Source organism: Pediculus humanus, genomic scaffold, assembly GCF_000006295.1.
Source record: "Pediculus humanus corporis 1103172107540 genomic scaffold, whole genome shotgun sequence".
In the NCBI taxonomy this organism is placed as follows: Eukaryota; Metazoa; Arthropoda; class Insecta; order Psocodea; family Pediculidae; genus Pediculus; species Pediculus humanus.
This window is the reverse complement of record NW_002987155.1, coordinates 47,347-69,532: the sequence shown is the minus strand read 5'-3', so window position 1 is coordinate 69,532 and position 22,186 is coordinate 47,347. Positions and strand designations below refer to the sequence as shown.

General features: G+C 27.9%; 4 protein-coding genes across 4 annotated transcripts; 3 read left to right on the top strand and 1 right to left on the bottom strand.

Moving 5' to 3' along the window:
• Positions 1 to 6,603: 6,603 nt before the first annotated feature.
• Phum_PHUM189460 (zinc finger protein, putative) lies at positions 6,604 to 9,146 on the top strand (the record flags this gene model as incomplete). Its single annotated transcript, XM_002425224.1, has 6 exons — positions 6,604 to 6,738; positions 6,820 to 6,966; positions 7,050 to 8,116; positions 8,203 to 8,452; positions 8,524 to 8,718; positions 8,793 to 9,146. The coding sequence occupies 6 exons, from the start codon at positions 6,604 to 6,606 to the stop codon at positions 9,144 to 9,146; spliced, it is 2,148 nt and encodes a 715-aa protein (XP_002425269.1).
• A 1,093-nt stretch (positions 9,147 to 10,239) lies between these two features.
• On the bottom strand, positions 10,240 to 11,320 carry Phum_PHUM189450 (uncharacterized protein; the record flags this gene model as incomplete). The annotated part of the gene is made up of 3 exons (XM_002425223.1): positions 10,240 to 10,285; positions 10,428 to 10,433; positions 10,905 to 11,320. 3 exons carry the CDS (start codon positions 11,318 to 11,320, stop codon positions 10,240 to 10,242), a joined length of 468 nt encoding a protein of 155 aa, XP_002425268.1.
• A 283-nt stretch (positions 11,321 to 11,603) lies between these two features.
• Phum_PHUM189440 (GSTD1-5 protein, putative) lies at positions 11,604 to 13,364 on the top strand (the record flags this gene model as incomplete). The annotated part of the gene is made up of 4 exons (XM_002425222.1): positions 11,604 to 11,738; positions 11,851 to 12,054; positions 12,921 to 13,088; positions 13,200 to 13,364. 4 exons carry the CDS (start codon positions 11,604 to 11,606, stop codon positions 13,362 to 13,364), a joined length of 672 nt encoding a protein of 223 aa, XP_002425267.1.
• A 2,359-nt stretch (positions 13,365 to 15,723) lies between these two features.
• Phum_PHUM189430 (GSTD1-5 protein, putative) lies at positions 15,724 to 16,556 on the top strand (the record flags this gene model as incomplete). The annotated part of the gene is made up of 3 exons (XM_002425221.1): positions 15,724 to 15,923; positions 16,020 to 16,161; positions 16,248 to 16,556. 3 exons carry the CDS (start codon positions 15,724 to 15,726, stop codon positions 16,554 to 16,556), a joined length of 651 nt encoding a protein of 216 aa, XP_002425266.1.
• Positions 16,557 to 22,186: the final 5,630 nt, after the last annotated feature.

Sequence of the window (22,186 nt, the reverse complement as noted above, 5' to 3'; positions counted from 1 at the left end):
TCTCTCTCTCTCTCACTCACTCTTCGACTAACAACAACAACAACAACAACAGCGAAGAAAAAGAAAAAGAAAAGAAAATTCTATACTGTTTATTTTTAGATATAATAAAATCATTAGTAAACGTGCTGCGGTATATGTTTGCACAAAAAATTTTTTTTTTTTCCCAAAAGCACATTAACTTTTTAGTTTACAAAAAAAAAAAAAAAAACTTTTTCTTCGAACCTTTTTTTTTTTTTTTTTCTGTTTGTAACTATCCAAATGTTTTTCTTTATCCTTCTCCTACAAACAAACCAACAAACAAACAAAAAATAATCATTACCGGTTTTTTTTTTCTTTCCTTTTTTAAAACCTGTTCTATTAAATTTTTTACATTCGCATTATTTTTTTTTCTTTGTGTCAAACGTTAATGTTCTTTTCTTTTTTTTTAATTAATTCCTATTCGAAATTACTTTTTTTCTTTTTTTGTTCGATACTAACTACTGCCATCTACCGACGGTTAAACAAATTAACGGTAAATTAGGTACGTTTAATTAAAATTTTTTCCTTTTTTTAAATGTAAACATAAACATAAACATCAAAATTTGAATTTAATACTGATTAAATACATTCATTCCCACAGACCCGTGTATATACGTTTTTGTTTTGTTTTTTCTGTCCTTTTTCCTTTTTTTCCTTCGTTCTTTTCCTCCCTACCCTCCTTCTCCCCTTCTTCTCCCACCTCCTCAACTTCATTCGGTGGTCAGCAAAAGCTTTTTAGTGGCATGCGGGAGATCATTAGTGGCCCGCAGGAAATCATTAACGACTCGGGGCAAAGGAACGCCTGGTATAACTTTGAATAAAGTGAAAATGTTCAGAATGGTTTCGTATTTACTTTTTCGGTTTTTTTCTGAACAATATAATTATTACATTCGGAACACACATTTTCTCGAGAGCCATTTTTGTGAAAACTGTGTAAAAAAAAATAATACGATAAATTTACAACCTGTAGCTTTTATTATTATTATTATTTTTTTTTTTCATAATAATAATAATAAAATGTCGATTTGGAAACAAAGAAAAAAAATTATTTATTTATTTTATTTTATTACCCGATAATAATAATAATAATAATAATAATAATAATATAATTTAATAACGAGTAATAAATTATAGAAATAAATAAATAATACACGATTGATTTTATGATAAATAAATTGTTTAAAAAGGTTTAGAATTTAATTGCGGTACGTATATATTTAATTACGTCTTTAATTGAAGAAAATGGTCGAACGCTTCGGGGTGATTGTCGCGAGGGAGAGGGGGAGGGGAGGAAGGGGGAGGAAAAATCTTTTCGAGAAAATTCCTTCCTTTTTCCTTTAAAATTTTCCTTCCCTTTTCCCAACGTGTTCGTAATTGAATGATTTAAATCTCTTTTGAAAATTTCAAATTGTTTGTTAACTTAAGTCACAAGACGAAAACAAAAACAAAAACAAACCTTTAGAAAATAAGATTTCGAATTTTTACAAAAAAAAAAAAGTGTAAATAGAATAAATTATTTACACGATCGATATATGATTATGATTATGAATGAATCGTGATATAAAATAAAATCGAATCGTCGAAATCGTATTTTTTTTTTTGGGGGGGGTGGGATTTTCCGTCACTAACACGACAAACATTAATGTAATGCGTGTGCGTGTGTGTGTGTGTTTTATATATATATATATATATATATATATATATATATATATATATATATATATATATATATATATATATATATCGAATTGTATACAAAACGAGTTCGTTTTTTTTTTTAAACGAATTAAAAATAAATTGAAAAAAAAAAAATTCCGTTTTGTTTCGCTCGTTTGTTTGTTTTCGAGATGAAAAAAAAAAAAAAAAAACCTCAACTCATCAATTTACAAAACAAACAACTGAGAGTGCGAGAGAGAGAGAGAGAGGGAGAGAGAGGGAAACACGCTAATTTAGAACAAAAGAGAAATCTAGAATTATTTTTCTTTTTTCCTTTTTTTTTATGAAATGAATGACTGGTTGCTAAAAAAAAATGAAATAAAAGAAAAAAGAAAAAAAGAAAAAAAGAAAAAAAGAAAGAAAGAAAGAAAGAAAAGAAAAAAAAAAGAAAAAGTAAAATAAATAATTGCTTTTAAGAACGTCATAGGAAAAAATAAATAAATAAATAAATAAAAAAAGGAAAAAGGAAAAGTTAACCGTCGCGGGATTTGAAAAATAATAATAATAATAATAATAATAATAATAATAATTATGTGATACGAAAGGTACGTAATGAAGAAAAATAAAATAAAATTTTTTTTTTTTTTTTCAATGACGGGAGTAGGAGGGAAAGAGTGGGAAAGAGAGAGAGAGAGAGGGAGCAGGAGCAACTGTTGGCATCTTTTAGGAAAGGCATAAATTTCCTATTGTTTGCCTTAGTGCTTATTGCTTTTTCCGGCTTTTCCCATTGTTGTTGTTGTTGTTGTCTTAAAACCGAAAGAAAATTTTTTTTTTATTTTATTTTATTTTATTCGATCCCACCATCTTTTCCTTTTTTTTTTTTTTTTTCTTTTTCGAATAAAAAAAAGGTTCTAATTTTAATGCGAATTTTTTCTTTTTTTTTTTTTTGTAAAAATATAAACATTAACCTTTTCTTTTTTGGGGGAAAGGTTTACGACATAGTTACCCCACGTACTTGTTTGTTTTGTTTTGTTTTATTTTTTTTTTTTTTTTAAACAAAACAAAAAAACAATTTAAAAAGTTTAAAAAAAAAAAAAAAAAAAATTATTTACTTTTTTGCGTGCATGTACTACGTACATAAAATAAAAACCTTTTTTTAATTTTTTTAATTTATTTTATTTTTATTCAGAACCGTTCGGCCTTTTTTTTTTTTTCCTTTCTACTCGATACCCTCCCCTACCTTCCCACCCCGCCCCCTCCCCACATCCCTTTTCCTTTTTTTCGTTCGTCTTTTTCATTTTTTTATTTTGCCCGGGGGTAGTAGAGAAAAAAAAATCCATCGTCCGGTTAGTTTTTTTTAAATTTAAACGGCGAACGCAAATTATTATCATTATAACTGAAAATTAAAATTATTAAGAACAAATTTTATTACGTAAACGCTTTTAAATATAATTTATTTATATAATTAATATAATGATTTATACGTAAATAAAATTTTTTCTAAAAAATATTTAATGAGAAAAGTGCGACGGTTGAGTTGTTACAAAATTATTTTAAATGATTTTCTTTTTTTCGTGTGCAACGAATGATGAAAACCTTTTCCTTTACTTTTAAAAAAAAAAATTACACGGGATGAAAATTTTCCCTTTTTCCCTTTTCCCTTTTCCTTTTTTTTTTTTTTTTTTTTTTTTTTAAATCACGATTTTGCAAGAGTTTGTTTTGATGCGAAACGAAATTTCTCTCGTTTGTTTTATTAAATTTTGTTGGATAAAAAAAAAAAAAATAAAAAAAAAAAGGTCGGAGAAATGTTTTTTTGGCGGGAGATGAAAGGAAAGGAAGGAATTTGACGTGCTTTCATTCTCGTAAATCTTTTATGTGTATTACAAGGATGTAATTGCCTTAAGTAACACAAAATCCTTAAGCATCAAAGGGCTCGTACACACAAACAGGAAACTCACAGGATAAAGAAATGTCTCATGGGGAACATCTCACAAACATATAAACAAAAAATTTTAAATCGTCCGGACACACAATTCGTCCAAAATGGTCGACTCGACTGAATTATATATATATAATGATGATAATTATTTTTTAAAAAAATTTTTCATTAATATTTTACAAAGTACCTAAACCTTTTAAAAAGGGCTCGAGATATCTGGAGACATGGCATAAAAATTTATTAAAAATATTTATTCGACTTTAAATATTTGTTTGAATACAATTTTTAATAATGTTAAAAGGAAATTAAAGACAACCGACCAAAAGTTTAAAATTTAAAATTTGAAAAAAAAAAATAAAATAAAATAAAATACGACTTAAACTTCTTTCTTTTTCACGTATCGAAATCTCACAAATATTTAATGTCGAATTCATTATTAACAACAAACACAACCTTCGACTTCGACTTAAAACTTTTTTACACAAAAGTAACGAAAAATAAGAAAAGTTTTTCACGTATCGTTAAACGTTAATAAATTCAAACCCGTACTCTCTCTCCCCCGCGCCATTACCGCCCATTTCTTCTCTCCTCTCCTCTCTCCCTTCTCCTACCCTATCCGGAAAAATAAAATAAAATAAATAAAATTCTGTAGAAAACACCTAATGAATTTTTTATAATAGCCTTCGAGTCAAATTTTAATATTATTTTATACGAGTTTCAAATGGGAGAAACACATGGATAAAATATATATATATTTTTTTTTTCTTCTTCCACATTTAAAATTAATTTTATTATGCAATGTAATTTTCATTTTAAAACACACGTACGCACTCACGCACTCACACACACACGCATACGATTCATCGAACGAAATTCTCTCTACCCTCTCCCCCGTAAAAAAAAAAAAAATTATTGTCTCTTTCTACCCTCCCTCCCCGCCGAAAAAAAAAAAAACTCCTGAATAATATAACAACGTTTTTAACTTTTTTTTATTATTTTTTTATTATTTTTTTATATTTCATTTCACGTCACGCATTGCATGCACACGCACTCGCACACACACACACACGCGCGCGAATCCAATTATATATATATATATGTATATAATTAATATCGTTTTCCCATGTGTGATGACGTAATACACACACACGCAACACGCATTTCCCATTAACAACGTGACCGATAATAAATAACATATTAATATCTCCACTAAACTCGAGTGGTAATAATTAATTAATAAATAAATAAATAAAAAAAGGATTATCGATTTTTCTCTCTCATCCATAATGATAATAATAATATTAATAATAATGATGATGATTATGTTTTGAAAAAAATTTCAGGAAAATACGAAATGGAAAAGATAATTAGGAAAGGATAAGAATTATCGAGGTCGAGTCGAAAAATATAAATTAAAAAAAAGGATGACGGAAAACTAAAAAGTAATAATAATAATAATAATAAGGAAAAATCAAAACAAAACAAAAAATTGCGAACATTATTTACAAAGGAAAAGCAGAAGAAGAAGAAAAAAAATAGAAAAATTAAATAAGCAAGTGTATTAGATTAAATTTAAAGCTTGTTTTATGCTCACTGATTTTTATTACCAGATGATGATGACGATGATGATGATGATGATGATGGAGATGATGGTTATGAAGATGATGATGATGATGATGATGTCGTTTGACAAAAAAAAAAGTTGTTGTTGTCGTTTTTCCCCACACTTTTACGGTTCTTTATTTGATTCAACCACCATTTTTTTTTTTTTTTTTTTTATCAAATAAATTAAATTACACACTCGTCAAATATTATTTTGCATTACGTTAAATTTTCGATAAATTTATGTAAAATTTTATTACTAATAATTTACAATTAGTTTAAATTAAAATTTTTTTTTTTTTTTTATTACTCACCGATTTCCTTTAAATTTTCCGTTAATTTTAATTCTTTTTTTTAATGAACTTTTTAACGATCATTTTTCTTTCTTTTTTTGTTTCCGCAAATAATATTACAAATAATTTCTAATCATTTTAAATTAAAATCGAAACAACATTTTTGAATTGAACTTTATGATAAAATTTTTAAATTACGCGAAACGTTTTTTTTTAATTTTTTTTTTTTTTTTTTTTTTTTTTACTCCCGAGATAGTAAAGAAAAAGAAAAAGAAAAAAAAAAACCGTTAACGTATTTGTACCGGAAGCTTAGAAGCGAACGACTAAAGGAATCGCCATGCGGCCGATTGGATGGTACGCGTCGTTTTTCACATTTTTAGTTTGAAAAACAAACACATTGCGCTCTATCGCGTTGATTGCGTACTAATAATTATTTCCCTAACAAAAAATTTTCCTTTTTGCAAAATTAGAAAAACGTTGACGATTATTGCGTTTTCCTTGTTAATTTATATTCACTAAACGATATACATATATAAATTTTAAACATAATTATTGTAAATCCAAAAAGCAAAATTAAATATTTCAGTGGAAATAAAAACTACATAACTTATCGAAATAAACTTAAATTTCACAATAAAAAAGTTTACGACGGAAAAAAATAAATAAAAAACTACAATTAAAATTATCACTCAAACACTCACGTAATAAATGCAAAAAGGACAAAAAAACTCATTTGAAATTTCATTCTTCACGTTCTAAACCGTTAGAAATTTCAAACCAAGTGACACTAATGTCGTCTGTCAGACGTGGAAGTAGATTATTCCAACCGTCTTCTGCACACACACACACACACACACTGCGTTCAAAATGGGGGTTTCAATAATAATAAATAATTTTTATAATGTAATTTTTTTTTTTTTTTACGAGATAAATAACGATTATAATGAAACTAATTAATGCAGTAGTTAAAAAAAAAAAAAAAAAAAAAAAAACGTTAATTTTTTTTTTTAAATTTATACAAATCTTTTTAATTTAAAATAAATTTTTATAAACGTATATTTTTAAAATGTACAAAATTTTTTTTTAATTATAATCATGCTTCAGTTTTATGAACTCTGTCGTTTATGTGCACAAAAAAAAAAAAATAAATTTAATTTATTCAATGGGGAAAATAATGAAAATGATGCAAATTCATTACTGAATAAAATTTTAAATTGCCTATCTGTTCAAGTAACGATATTGAAATTCTTATTAAATTGTACAAAAAAAAAAGAATTGTTTTTCATCTTTTCAAAATTTTTCATTTTTCAGATTTCACCAGAAGATATGTTGCCTAAAATAATTTGTTTCGATTGTCAAAAATTAGTCGAACAATTCAATAGTTTTCGAATTAAGTGTAACAAAGCAGAAGAAAAATTGTATAAGTTATTATCAGTGAGTTCGACCAATAAGTTATGTGTATGTACTACATATATCAAGATGAAATTTAGAAAAATCATTACATGTGAAATAATTATTTGATTCATCATTGTTATTTTCAGGTAACACAAATCAAACAAGAATATTTAGATACCGATTGTCATGAAAATTACAATGCTCAAATCGAAATAGAATCCTTCAAGGATTCAGATTCGACAAATTACAATAATTTAAACGTGATAAACAATTTAAAATTAGAAGTTGTCGATGAAAATGAAACAAACTATTATGCAAACAACAATAAAAATCAACAACCTGATTTAATACAAATAATATCCGAACAAATTTGTAATCGGTCACAAAGTTACGAAGATGTCAAACAACCGCAGATAGAAATCATAACTGAAAACATTGATGAAAAATTAAAAATTATCGATGTGCAAGAATTAACAACTCCAGAATTTTGCGATATTAAAGTGATCCCTGAAATTCTATTAAAATCCAATTCTGATAATTTTCAAGATGCAGATAAGACAACAATCGATCATGAATTACAACCTATTGAATTTGTCGAAATCAAAACTCCATTCTACGACATTCCAGAAAAATTAAATAATGTTAATAATTTATCTGATTCGAAATGTAGCGATCAAGAATCATCATCCAATACAATGATCAAAGATGGTAATGTCGATAGGAGGAAAAAAACTCCAAGCAAAAAAAATTCAAATAATCTTTTGTTTAATGAAAAGGAAGTGGATGAAAAATATCTACGCCTGGCTGAGGGTGAAGTGTGCAATATTGACATAGAAGAAATGCAAGCTGTTATAAAGAAAAAACAAAATCCTAATGCAAAATTATTTTGTAAAAAATGTAATAAATCATTTAAATCTTTCAAGTGTTTGAAAAAGCATAAAAATTGGCACGATTCCATGCCGGATATATTCATATGCGAAATATGTAAAAATTCAAAATTTTGCAAAAATTACGAATTTTCAAGTTTGAAAAGTTTAAATTGTCACCTGAATCGAAAACACGGGTCGTACGAAAGGGATGAAACGAAGAAGCACGAGTGTAAAAAGTGTAATAAAATTTTATTCTCACAGGGTGAACTAAATGCTCATTATAAAAAAACTCACGACGAAACCGGAGCTTTTTGTCAAATCTGTGGGAAAAAATTTAAAAACAAGTTAGTGGCACCATTCATTTATTGGAGGGCGGGGGGGGGTTCACATCGTATTCACGCAAATATTAATAATCGCATTTTGATTTCAGAGTTCGACTGAGTAGTCATTTGATTGTTCACGATGAAAAAAGGCCATACGTTTGCGATCAATGCGGTCAGTCGTTTAAATGGAGCAGCGGTTTGAAAGTGCACCTGCAAAGGCACAAGCAAGAAAAAAATTTCCTATGTTCGGAATGCGGTAAAGAATTCACGACGAAAAAAAATCTAATCGAACACATAAGCATACATAACGGCGACAGACCGTTTGTTTGTAATATTTGCGCGGCTGCTTTCGTACACGTAAATAATTTATTTACACGTATTTCACATGGCCCAAAATCATTCCATTTAATTTGCCTGTTTTTCATTAGATAGCAGCCTACGCCAAACACCTTCACCTTCACAATGAACAAAAAATTCACAAATGCGACAAATGCGACAAAAGTTACAGTCATGCATACGGTTTGAGACAACATTTGCTGAGGCATTCGAATGTTCGACCCTATAAATGCTCCGTTTGTTTGTCCTCATTCAAATCTCAATCGGATTTATGGAGTCACAATAAAGTATATATGACGATTTAAATTTGCTGTCGCTGTTGTTGTTATCAAACGTTAATTTTTATCGACTCGCTTTTTAGACTCATCAGGAGAAAAGATACGGTTGCGATGTTTGCGGTCAAAAATTTGCCATATCGAAAACGTTAAGGGATCACATGGTTTTGCACACGGGTATCAAACACATTTGTCCGGTACCCGATTGCGGGAAAACTTATTCGCAAAGATTCACTCTCACGAAACATTTTACTAAAAATCATCCAACTCTGAGCATAATAAACAGAAGAGGAGGTAGAAAACCTTTTTCGACGGTTAAATCGCACTCGGATCATAATCCTTCAAACGATCAAAATTTCATTCGTTACGAATTCAAAAAAAAAGACTCCGCCACGTCCACTACCACCACCACCACCGCCGCCGCCACCGCCATATTCTAAATGAGGTAACTTAATATTTATCCCGGTGGAAAAGTCGTAAAAAAAAAAAAAAAAATTTTTATGCTTTTTTTTTTTTTTTTTTAAACAATATGCATTTTGACGACCGCCATTTTTTTTTAAAAAAATAACACACAATATATCCAGGGGTTTTATTTTTTTTGTTTTTGCAAAAAATAATAATAATAATAATGATCGAAATAGTTCTGTTGCGTGAGAAAAGGGGGGAGGGGGAGGGATGGAGGGAGGAAACAAAAAACTGGAACGAATCGATTTTTTTTTTTTTTTTTTTCTGTAATTTGGAAAAAGTCGTAAACATGAGACGGGAAAATGGTATTGAAATTTTTTTTTTTTTACTTCGTTTAAAAGCTTTTACTTATTAACGATTTGAAAAAAAAAATTTCTCTCTCTCTCTCTCTCTCTCTCTCTTTTTCATTCCGTTTATTTTTCGGGCTTTAATCTTTTTAAACATTTAATGTTCGTTTATTATTCATAACAACAAAAAACGTTAACCGTTTATTTTTCGACTAAATCGTTTTTCCGGTTAAATCGTTATTATTTAAAAAAAAGGACTTTTGGAAAAAAAAAAAAAAAAAAAAAAGAAAAAAAAAAGCTTATTGATTTCGAAATTCTCCCATATTTTTTTTTTTTTTTCGGGAGGGTATAATTTTCCCTTTCCGACTTGAAAATTGACCGGTTGGAAAAAGGGAAAGGAAGACTGTAGAGTGAGTGAGAGAGAGAGAGAGAGGGAGGTGGAGAAGGGGTGAAAGGAAATGGAAAGACAAAAGAAGGAAATTGACATAAAATTATTATTATTATTATTATTATTGTTACTGTTCACGGTTTGAACGATTTGTAGTCGAAATAAATATTCATTTCATAATTTTTTCTTTTCCGCGTTGGGAAAAAAGTAAAAAAGGAAAAAAGGAAAATTTAAAAAAGGTGCATTCGCGGTTAATGTTTCGATTGGTTAGACTGTCGTTTAAGTATTATTATTATTATTAGTATTATTATTATTATTATTATTATTGTGGAAACTTATCCTCGAAGGAATCGAGTTAAAAAAAGGAAAAAGGGAAAAATCGGTAAAATTTGATTATTTATCATTTTCCGGGGTCGACATTTTCACCTCACAGTAGCCTCTGTATGTATAAAATTAATTAATTAATTAACTAATTAATAATAATAATAATAATAATAATTATAATTATAATTATAATAATTTTTCGATTAATTTAGATAAAGGAAAAATTTTCTATCATCTTGTTGTGCAAAATCGGTTACGATATCCTGGAAAAAAAAAAAAAAAATTTTCCAACTCTTTCGCTTTTTTTTTATATGAAACGCGCACATTCCGACGCGAAACTTTTTGAAATCGTAATAATAATAATAATAATGATAATAATAATAATTTTTATGATTTTATGCTCTCGAGTTATTATTATTTAAAAAAAAAAAAAAAAAAGTTTTTGTTTAAAATACATGTAAAAGTTTTTTTTTCTCCAGTTTTTGTTTTTTTTATATGATAAATTTATGCTTGAAAAAAAAAAAGAAAAAAGGGGGAGGGGGGCAAAGGGCAAAGAGAGTAAAAGTAAAGATGTAGGTAATATTTTATTATTTACCAGGTTTTCTTTTTTTTTTTTTTTTGTTTTTTATATATTTATTTTTCATTTTTTTTTCTACTTAGTTTTTTTCTCTTTTCATCTCTTTCTCTTTTTATCTCTTTCCATCTCTTTCTCTTACTCGCTCTCTCTCGCTCACAAAAAAGGATTGTCTTCCATTTTTTCATAATCGACGTTTTGTTGTTTTTGACTCGAATCCGTTTTTTCTTTTTGCGTCGCCGAAGATTGTTGAGCGTTCGAATCGTCCGAGGGTTGTTGTTGTTGTTGTTGTTGTAGTCTGTTTTTAGGCAAAGCGATTGTTATGTCGTCGATGCTTTCCCTCTGATTTTTATTATCCTCTTGTGATCCGCTATCGGACACGTTACCCCGACTCCGAGAAGACCCGTGTTCTTTGGCTTTCACCGATTGATACAATTCGTCGTATTTCCGCTCCATTTTGGCAACTTGATTTTTAACTTGTTCCATTTTTTCCGCGAGTTGAACGTAATTGTCTCGGACTTTATTGGCCGCATCTACTTTGCTCTTCGTGGCTTTGACAACCGCGTCATCGTCCATATTTTTTTTTTTTTTTTTTTTTTTGGTTTATAAATGCGAAGTAAAAGGAAAGAGAGAGTTGTAAAACACTTACAATTTATATTTTTGTATATTTTTTTGTTGTTGTTTTTGTCTAATGTTTACAAAATTTTTTTTTTTTTAAAAAAACGGAAACGCAAACAGAAAAAATTTAAAATTTGTTTTTTTACTCTGTGATAAGAAGGGGAGGGGAGGGGAGGAAAAAATGGAACGTTCGAACGTTTGAAATTTTTTTTTTTCTGGTGTTTTTATTACAGGATAAAAAATGGAATTGTATTATTACGAAATGAGTTCACCGTGTCGAGCCGTTTTACTTTTCGTTAAAGAATTAAATTTAAATCCGGTAATGAAAAAAATAGATTTGTTAAAAGGTGAAAATTTATCTCCGGATTATCTCAAGGTGAGGGATTATTAAAGATAATAATAATAATAATAATAATAATAATAAAATAACGAAAGAGTCCGTAATGAAATTTTTCACCAACTGTTGTTGTTTTTGTTGTTTTTTCCAGTTGAATCCTCAACACACGATACCTTTGATAATTGACGATGGATACGTACTTTCGGAAAGTCGAGCCATTCTCGTTTATTTGGCCGAACGATACGATCGAGATTCGATTTATTATCCAAACGATGCGAAAACTCGAGGAGTCATCAGTCAAAGGCTCATGTTCGACATAGGAACTCTGTCTTCACGTTTTTACGACACATATTCGGTGAGAAATTTTCCTTTTTTTTTTCTAATAATTTTTCAGAAAGAAAAAATTGAGTCGTTGATGTCCTTCGGGAAATGTTTCCCTCCCCTTCCCCCCTCGAATACAAAAATGAATTTGGAGTAGTAAAAGGAAATGGAAGGTTTTTTGCCCCCGCAAAAGTTTGTCGATTATAATATCGATCGATATTCGTGGGAGTTTTTTTTCTTTTTTTTCTATAATGATACAAAGAACTCTAGATTAGGAGGAAAAATCCTCCGAACTGGAGAAAAAACTTCCCCCCCTCCTTGTAAAAAAAAAAAAAAAAAAATAATGATAATGATAATGATAATTTTAAAAATTCGCGTAATGTTTTCACGACCGTTTTTTTTTTTTTTTTTTTTTTTTTTTTTTTTTTTTCGTTTTCATTTCAGGTACGAAACGACCGTAATTTTTTTGACGTGATTAAATTTGTTTTTTTCCTGTCGCTGTAGTAGAATTTTAAAATTTTTTACATTGAGTGAGTGACACGATAGAAAATTTTGACGTGATTAATCGAATTGACGTTTCGGTTAAAAAAAAAAAAAAAAAAAAAAAAAAAAATTTGTATATATTTTCTTATTGATAAAAAAAATGAGACGACGACGACCTTGTTGCGGTTTCCTCGGTTTTTTTTTTTTACCACCACGTACTAAATTTGCAACCCAAAAAAAAGAAAAGAAAACGCGAGTTCGAATACGAATTTCGATAATGAATCGATCGATTAATTCGATTCGATTCGATTTAATCGAACAATGTACTAATAATCCTTTTTTTTCGTTGACTGTATTCATCGCCCTCCTCGAACGTACGTTTCGAAAATGAAATTTTTTTTATTTTATTTTTTCCAGGAATTTTTTATTCCGAACGGTTCGAATAGAATCGATTTGAAAAAAATAAATAAATTGGGAGAGGCTTTCGAATTTCTGGAAGCTTTCATGGGTGATTCTTTGTTCATGGCGGGAAACGTCATGACGATTGCGGATTATTCGATCGTGGCAACGGTTTCGACGATCGAAGTCAGTAAGGAGAGAAACACGCACAAAAAAAAATTTTTTTTTTCTCTCTCTCTCTCTCTCTATCTATCTATCTATCTATCTGTCTCTATATCCGGTTTTTTCGTTTTTCAGGCTTGCGGATTCGATTTTTCGAAATACGAAAGGGTTTCGGCTTGGTTCGAAAGATGCAAAACCGAAATGTTGGATTACGAGGAAATAAATCAAAAGGGAGCCGATTTAATCGGAAACATGGTGCAACCTTATTTAGAAAAGAGTCAGGCAATGAATTACGAATAAATTGAAAAACATAAACAACGAAATAATAATGATAATGATGATAATAATAATAATGTTTGTTTTGTTTTTTTTTTTTTTTTCGTTTTGCGAAACGATAAATTTTGAAAATATAAATATATATATGACAACGGTTGCAAAAGGCAACCGAAAGGGATCGAGGATGAGGGAGGGGTTGGGGGTGAGGTAGCGGGGAAGGCTAGGGTAAAGAGGGCAAAGGTCACCCAAAGAATCCCATCATTTTACCCTTTCGTTGTCCACTTTTTTTTGTCGAGTCGAATAGAGGAAATGGTTTTTTTTTTTTTTTTTAATTTTTGAAAAATAAAAAAAAATCAAAGGTCGGAAGAAACCCGTCCCCCCGAGACGTCGATTCAAGGACGTCGTACCTACGATTGAAATAATTCAAACCGGAAGTAATCGAAACCTACAAACGTCGCTGGTTTCATCACCTTAGGAAAAAAAAAATTTTTTATTATTATTTGAAAAACTACTGAGGAAATTTGATTTGTTTTCTAGTTTTCTTATTATTTATTATTATTATTATTATTATCATCATCATCATCATTATTATTATTATTGATGTGAATCCGATTGTAAATATATAAACGCAATAAACTTTCGCAACAATAAATCATATTATTTCTTTTTCTACAAAAAGAAAATTTTATTTTTTCCCCAAATTTTTCATCTATTCAATCGAGATACGAAGAAAAGAATGAATGAATGAATGAATGAGTGAATGATTGACTGTACAGATCGGGGAAATTTTTTTTTTTTTTTTTTAAGGGTTTTTCACCGGGATAATTTTTTTTTTAAAAAGAATTTTAAGGGACGAAGGTCGAAAATTGTTGAATTTCTTTGAATTTTTTTCTTTTTTGGGGGGAAAGGGGAGGGGGAAAAGACACATGAGTCATTCTTGCACAGATTTGAATAATGATAATGATAATATTACATTGAAGCCGTATAGAAAACCTGAGAAAAATTGTAAAAAAAAAAAAAAAAAAAAAAAAAAAGTTGTCAAACCTGTTCACGTTAAAATGAATCATTAAAAAAAAAAAAGAAAATTTATTTAATAAAAAAATCGATCGATCCCATAAACTAAATATAAATGAAACGTGTTTAATTAAATTCGCGTACGTTTTCATGAATTTGGCTTCATCATTTACTTTTCCTTTATATATATATATTATATTAACGGTTGGCAAATGGTTTTGTTTATCATTTGATTTTGTGATATCGTATCCTGTACACGTCGTCTCTTATTTTTCTTTCTAATAATAATAATAATAAAACAAGTGAGTTATTTATTTATTTATTTACTTATTTAATCGAACGATTTAACTATCGACTATCGATATCGATATCGATAAATTTTTTTTTAATAATTTTGCTGTAAAATTATTTTATATTAAAAAAAAAATATTTTTAACGATTAAATTTATGCGAGACAGAATTTTTGATTTCGAAATAATTTATTGATTTATTTATTATTAATTATCATTATAATTATTTTAATTATTAATTAATATTCGATTTTTAATTTATTTACTTCGGCGTTTCATATTTTTGAAAAATTAAATTATTTTTATTCGGTCTTAGAAAACACGTTTCGAGAAAGAGAGCGAAAGAGAAAGAGAAAGAGAGAGAGAGAGAGATGATGATGATGACAATTCGTATAATTACATAATAATAACATAATAGTAATTTCATTTGAAAAAGTAAATAGGAAAACTGACGGTTTTTCCTGTTTGTTGTCGGTGCTGTTGCGATAAACGACAGAAAAATTTTTTTTTTGGTAGTAAAAAATCAATGATAGGTTATGATGAAATTAGGCCGTGCGTGCGTGCGTGTTTGCGGTTTACGACACTCAAGGTTTTTTAATTTTTTTACTAATAATAATAATAATAATAATAATCATTATTAACATTTTGGTTTTTTGCCCTCGAACGTATATTTTATGACGAAATCATTTTTACAAAAAAAAAAAAAATTTTTTCGTAATTATCGATTAGAGTGGTAGCTCGTAAAAAAATAATTTTATTTCGATTTATTATTATTATTATTATTATTCCGTCGGTACCCGCGAGCGGAATTCCTACTGGTCTTATGGGTGGAATATTAAAAAAAAAAAAAATGATAATAACATTGATTTGAAAAGAGTAGGTCACGGATGTTGCCGAAACGACTAAGAAAACTTTTTTTTTTGTTTTGTTTTGAGGTCATTCACCCTTTTTTATCAGTATTCCGTAAAGTGTACAAAAAAGTGATAAATTTTTCACAGACTAAACATGCTCCTGGAATTATTATTAATATCATTACTTATTAAAATTTTTTTTTTTTTTTTATTGTTAGATAAAGTAAAATGCCCATCGATATTTACTACCTTCCCGGAAGTCCACCGTGCAGGGCCGTACTTCTTACCGCCAAAGCATTGGGACTCGAAATGAATCTTAAAAGACTTGAACTCATGAAAGGTGAACATTTGAAACCCGAATTTTTAAAAATAAATCCTCAACACACGATCCCAACGATAATCGACAACGGTTTTTGCATGTGGGAAAGGTAAGGAGGAAATTTGATTTTTCGATACCGGCGCCGATTTCCGGTTCCGTTTTACACACAAAAAAATTAATTTTTTTTATGCGTTGTTGCGCACAGTCGTGCCATAATGGCTTACCTCGTCGATCAATACGGAAAAGACGACAAACTTTATCCGAAAGATATTAAACAAAGAGCACTCGTCGATCAGAGATTGTTTTACGATGCCACTAACCTTTACCCGAGATTAGGAGATTATTACGTAAGTAATGAAGTCATTATACATATCATAGAGAAAACAAACGTTTGGAATAAAAAAATAATAATTGTTTTTTTTTTTTTTAATAGTACCCCTACATGTTCGGAAGAGGTCCCATGGAACCTGCGAAAAAGGAAAAACTCGATCAATCTTTCGAAGTTTTAAACAATTTTCTCGACGGACAAAAATGGGCTGCGGGTCCGAACATGACCATCGCGGATTTGACTTTAGCCGCGAGCATATCCACGTGCGATGCTTTAGGATACCCGATTGAAAAATATCCCAACGTTCAATCTTGGTATACGAGAATTCAAAAGGAAGCACCCGGTTACGAAGTTAACGCGTCCGGTACCGAAGCATTCAAACAATTGTACATCACTTTGACATCTAAAAAATAAACCCGCCGCCAAAGAAAAATTGATTTACCGCCGGTAATCACAACCATAAATTTTCATTACCCATTTATAACGTTAGAGATTTTTTTTTAGATAATTCGCCTCATCGATATTATTATTATTATTATTATTATTATTATCATTAAAGCGTTAAAATTTTAAATTATGAAATTAAAAATGGCGCCGAAATGTATTTGAAAATAAAAAAACAGTTAAATATTTAATTTAGTCATTTATAAAAAATTTAAATAATAAAATTATTTAAAAACTTTAAAAATTATTATTATTATTATTATTATTATTATTATTATTATTATTATTATTATTTTGTTTATCATTTGACTGTAATCCATTATCATTATCATTATCATTATTAAAGTTTTACAAGAAAGGGGACGCAAAAAAAAACAATCTTACTAGAGTTACAAATATATATAAGTCTTCATGCTCGTGATTTAAACGTAAAGCGAATTATTATTATTATTATTATCATCATCGTCGTCGTGATTATTATTATTATTATTTTCTCTCATAATCTCGACGATTAGCCTTAATGTTTGTCGGATTGTTTTTCAACATTTATTCAAGGTTTCTACTTCCCGAGCCCTAAGAAATAAATGCAATGCAATCATGCTGCAACATGCCTGATATTGTTATAACCTATGACGTCACAACAATTTTTGTAAATCTCACTGAGACCATCTTATTCGTTGGAAACAAGTTATTTCCTGTACTCCTGGGCTCCAGTCAGTGATTGACATTTGTTGAGTGGAGCCAGGAACAGGAGAAGTGAGATTCACAACCTTAATCAACAATAGAACAAGAACTGTTTTGATTCTGTCTTTATCTTGTTCTCATTTTGCTCTATTACAATTATTAATCAGTTATCATATAACCTTTTGCTCAGAACTATTTCAATACTTCATTTTCCTGCTATTTCCCCATTTCATAATCTTCCCTCATGCATTCCATCCATAATGCATGCACACAATATACAAATTACAACTTTGTACCTATAAACTCAAGTAACCTGAAGGCAGTTGAATGTTTTTAATCTTAATTGAAATTAAAAGAGAATTTTACACTAAAGATATGGCAAAATATGTTATAATGAATCAAACTAACTTAAGAAAAGGGTTAAAGTAATGTACAATCAATAGATTCACACTTAAACACAGAAGTACAAACATTTTACATCCACTACATACACTAAATAATGTACATTCAATAAATTTACATTTAAAACATGAGTACAAAGATTTTATATCCATTGCATACACTAAATAATGTACAATCAATAGATTCACACTTAAAACAAAAGTACAAAGATTTTACATCCACCTGATACAATAAATTGATTAATTACAAGTATTATTATTAAACTACCTCCATTTTTACTTAATGTGACAGGGGTAATTAGCTCAACTACATATAATCAGCTCAAGAGATGTACAATCATAAAATGGAGTCTATTGTATCTTTTCATAATACCTTACACTAAAATCAACTAACATGGAGGTTACCCAATTCCCTCTGACTTTGATACACATTTATAGAGAGTATTACACTATCTCTATGATACACTATGTTGTAATCAAACAAACTAACTTAATAAAAGGGTTAAAGTAATGTACAATCAATAGATTCACACTTAAAACAAAAGTACAAAGATTTTACATCCACCTGATACAATAAATTGATTAATTACAAGTATTATTATTAAATTACCTCCATTTTTACTTAATGTGACAGAAGGTATTTAGCTCAACTACTTATAATAAGCTTAAGAGATGTACAATCATAAAATGGAGTCTGTAGTGTCTTTTCATATAACCTTACACTAAAATCAACTAACATGAAGGCTACCCAATTCCCTCTGACTTTGTATTACAATTATAGAGAGTTTTACATCATCTGTATGATACAGTATGTTGTAATGAAACAAACTAACTCAAGAAAATGCTTTAAACAACCAACAATCAGTAAATTAACTCTTTAAGATTACAGTATAGAAATCTGTACACTGAGTTGTTATATATCAAATCAATCATTATTAATAAATATTTCTATTAAATTACTTCAACATCTTGTTTTTTATGATGAGATGAAGAAGATAATTAGTCAAACTACTCATAATCAACTAAATAAATGTAAATTTTAAACTTTTTTGCTTTTTGGTCATTTTGGCTCCATTTTTTTGTCAGTCTAACGTTTTTTAAGTGAAATTCAAGCATGAAAATGAAGGACTTACCCCAAATAATCAAATGCACTAAACCATTTTCTAAGATTTTTTACTACCCACGCTTCCATTTGTCACAAGGCACAAGACAATTTGCAAAATTTAAACTTGAAATAATTATAATTATCACTAAATAATACAAAAAACTAATTATATCACAATAAACTACACTAAATAACACAACTTTTGATACATAACTCACAAATAAATTATTAAATAAAACTAATAAATATTATTTAAATAAATTGACATGATGTTAACGCGCGCGTCAACCGTTGCACTTTAGCGACCTCTTTATTATTTTTTTTTAATTAATACCATACGTCATTTCAGTTATCGGTATTTATTTTCATAACCGTTTATTTTAATTAAAATTATTATTACGAGTGAGGAAGAATATTTTTACGATTGGGCGGTGATAATAATAATAATAAATACTTTAAATTATTAATTTTAAATTATTACGTCATTAATTTTTTTTTTTGGGGGGGGAAGGGGAGGAGGGAGAAATAAAAATAAATGATAACAATACAAAACCAAAAACATTGATATTTTATTTATTAAACAAACTAAAATAAATTTTTTTTAAAGTTGTTGTTGTTGTTTTTGTTGTTTTCGTTTGTTTGTTTTATTTACCACCACCACCATCATCATCGTCATCGTTATCGTCATCATCATCATCATTATTATTATTATCATTATTTTTTTTATTATTATTATTAAATTTTAATTGTTTAATTTTAAAATAAATTCAAATCGATGTAATATGACGGCTCGATCACAAAAAGACAATAGGGAAAATCTCATCCTAATTAATGCCTATATTAGTAAATAATAATAATGATGATGATAATAATAATGATGATGATGATGATGATAAAATTATGCGGAAACTTTGTCGCGGAGAAAAAACACGAACGGATTGTCTTTTGCGAGATACATCTTCAAATATTTATATATAAAATAAAATTGTAACCTCATTTTCTTATTATTATTATTATCATTATTAATTAATCGATTCATTGATATATTAATAAATAATATTATTTGATCGATCAATCGATCGATTGATCGATTACAACATTTCAAAATTTTTTAAAGGAAAAAAAATTTTTTTTTTTTTTTTAAATTTAATTCTCACGTTACACACGTTAAAAAAATATTTTTTTTATTATTATCATTATCATTAATATTAATATCCAAGTTATATTTTCACAAATAAATAAATAAATTATGTATTTATAAATTATTAATAACATGAAATTAATAAATATAAATATATATATACAAGTGTATCTAAATATATATTTATATATATAATATAACAGCGTGTGCGTTGAAAATTTACCATTATTATTATCATCATCATAAATATCATTTATTAATTAATAACTTTCCGCCATGTTTTTTTTTATTTATTTAAATATATATAATTATTAGCTTATACGCGTTAACAAGCAAACCCTCTTTCCCCAGCCCCAATTATTTGCGCGATGCATTATTATTATTATTATTTTATATTAAATAAATAAATAAATAAATATTCTTAGTTTAATAAATAATAATAATAATAATATTAAAGTACAAAAAACAAAATCAATAAGTTAATAATAATAGAATATATATAAATATATTTTTTTCGGTATTATTATTATTAATAATCGTTAAGTTAATTTTATTTATTTAATTATTTATTTTTTACATAAAATACATAAATTTTTATTTATTTATTTATTAATACATAAATTTTTTTTTGTTAAGGCAGTTTGACTGAGCAAATCCCGATGTAAATACATTCCATCACATTCTTATTTATTTTTTTCCCATAAGTTAAACATCAGTCTCTTTTTCGCGTTAATTTTTTTTTTTTTTTTACACGTCTTGAAAATGGTTTATTATTATTATTATTATTATTTACGGTAAAATAACGATGACGTTTTTGTTAAAAAAAAAAAAAAATTTTCGTGACCTTTTATTTGTTAAATTCGTATATGGTTGATAAATATCCAAATGTGATTTGTTTTAAAAAAAAAGAAGATCTTGAATACGTCCCTGATTGATTTATATTTATTTATTTTTTTTTTGCTGTCGTTTATCCGCCATGTTTTTCTATACCTTCTACCTAACTCTCGTTCGATTGTTTTAAAAAATAAATAATTAATAATCCGAACGAATTTTACAGTTTTCTCTCTCTCTCTCTCTTCCTTCTCCTTCCCTCCCTCTCTCTCTCTCTCTCTCTCTTGAAAATTTACGATGTCGCATAAATTTTCTATATTTTCAGTCAGTCACGTCAATCAATCAATCAGGAATCTTTTTTTTTTTTTTTTAACGAAGAAAATATTTTCAAGCAGACGACAATTTTTTTTAAGATGAAAATTTATTTATTACATACTTCGTATTGTAAAACCGTCACCACCACCCCCGCATCCGCCCACACCACCACCGCGACATTCAATGTGGGTGGAACAAATTCGTATTCATTATTTTTTATTACCGTAATAATAATAGTAATAATAATCACTTTTTACAATCGTATTAATTATTTCTCTCTCTCTCTCTCTCTCTCTCTCATTTATGTACAATCCTTATTATTATTATCATTATTATTCTAATTTATTAGTGTTACTCTAATAATAAAACATTAATTACATAAATTATCGATTTAAATTTTCATTTTTTTTTTTTTTATTATTAGGATTCGACCTACGATTTAAAGCTACTTATTACCCTAGCAAATTTTATTACCCTCGTTATATATATAGTTTAACACCTTAATAATAATAATAATAGTAATAATAATAATAATTAATATCGACGTTTATCTATTTATTTATTATTTTTTTTTTTTTGCGCGCGTGTGTGTTTCCCATCATGAATAAATAAATACTATTTCGAACACTTACTTAATTTAATTTACATTTTAATAAAGACGTCATACGTTTATGACGTCATAAAATTTAAACCTTAAAAAATTGATAATGATAATAATGATAAATGTTTTTCTAACATTATCGATCGAATAATAATAATAATTTTTTTTATTGAATTTATTACAAATTATTTATTTTAATTAATTATGATCGGAGTGATTTTTTTTTTGGGGGGAGGTGAGAAGGAGGGGGGGTAAAAAATTATTTCAGCGCGATATTATTATCGGAATTTAATAAGAGTTGTTGCGATTATGTTTAACATTTGTGTAAATGAATCACGTGGAAAAAAATTTATAAAGAATGAGTTTAATAAATTTTTTTTGTCGTCGTCGTCCTATCGTTTAATTCCAGGATGTTGATAGTTCGTTATTCAAGGGTGAATGATAAGTGATAAAAGATGACCTTGACGCCATACTATTATTATTATAGTAACTGATAATTATTTTAAAAAAATAAAATTTTTA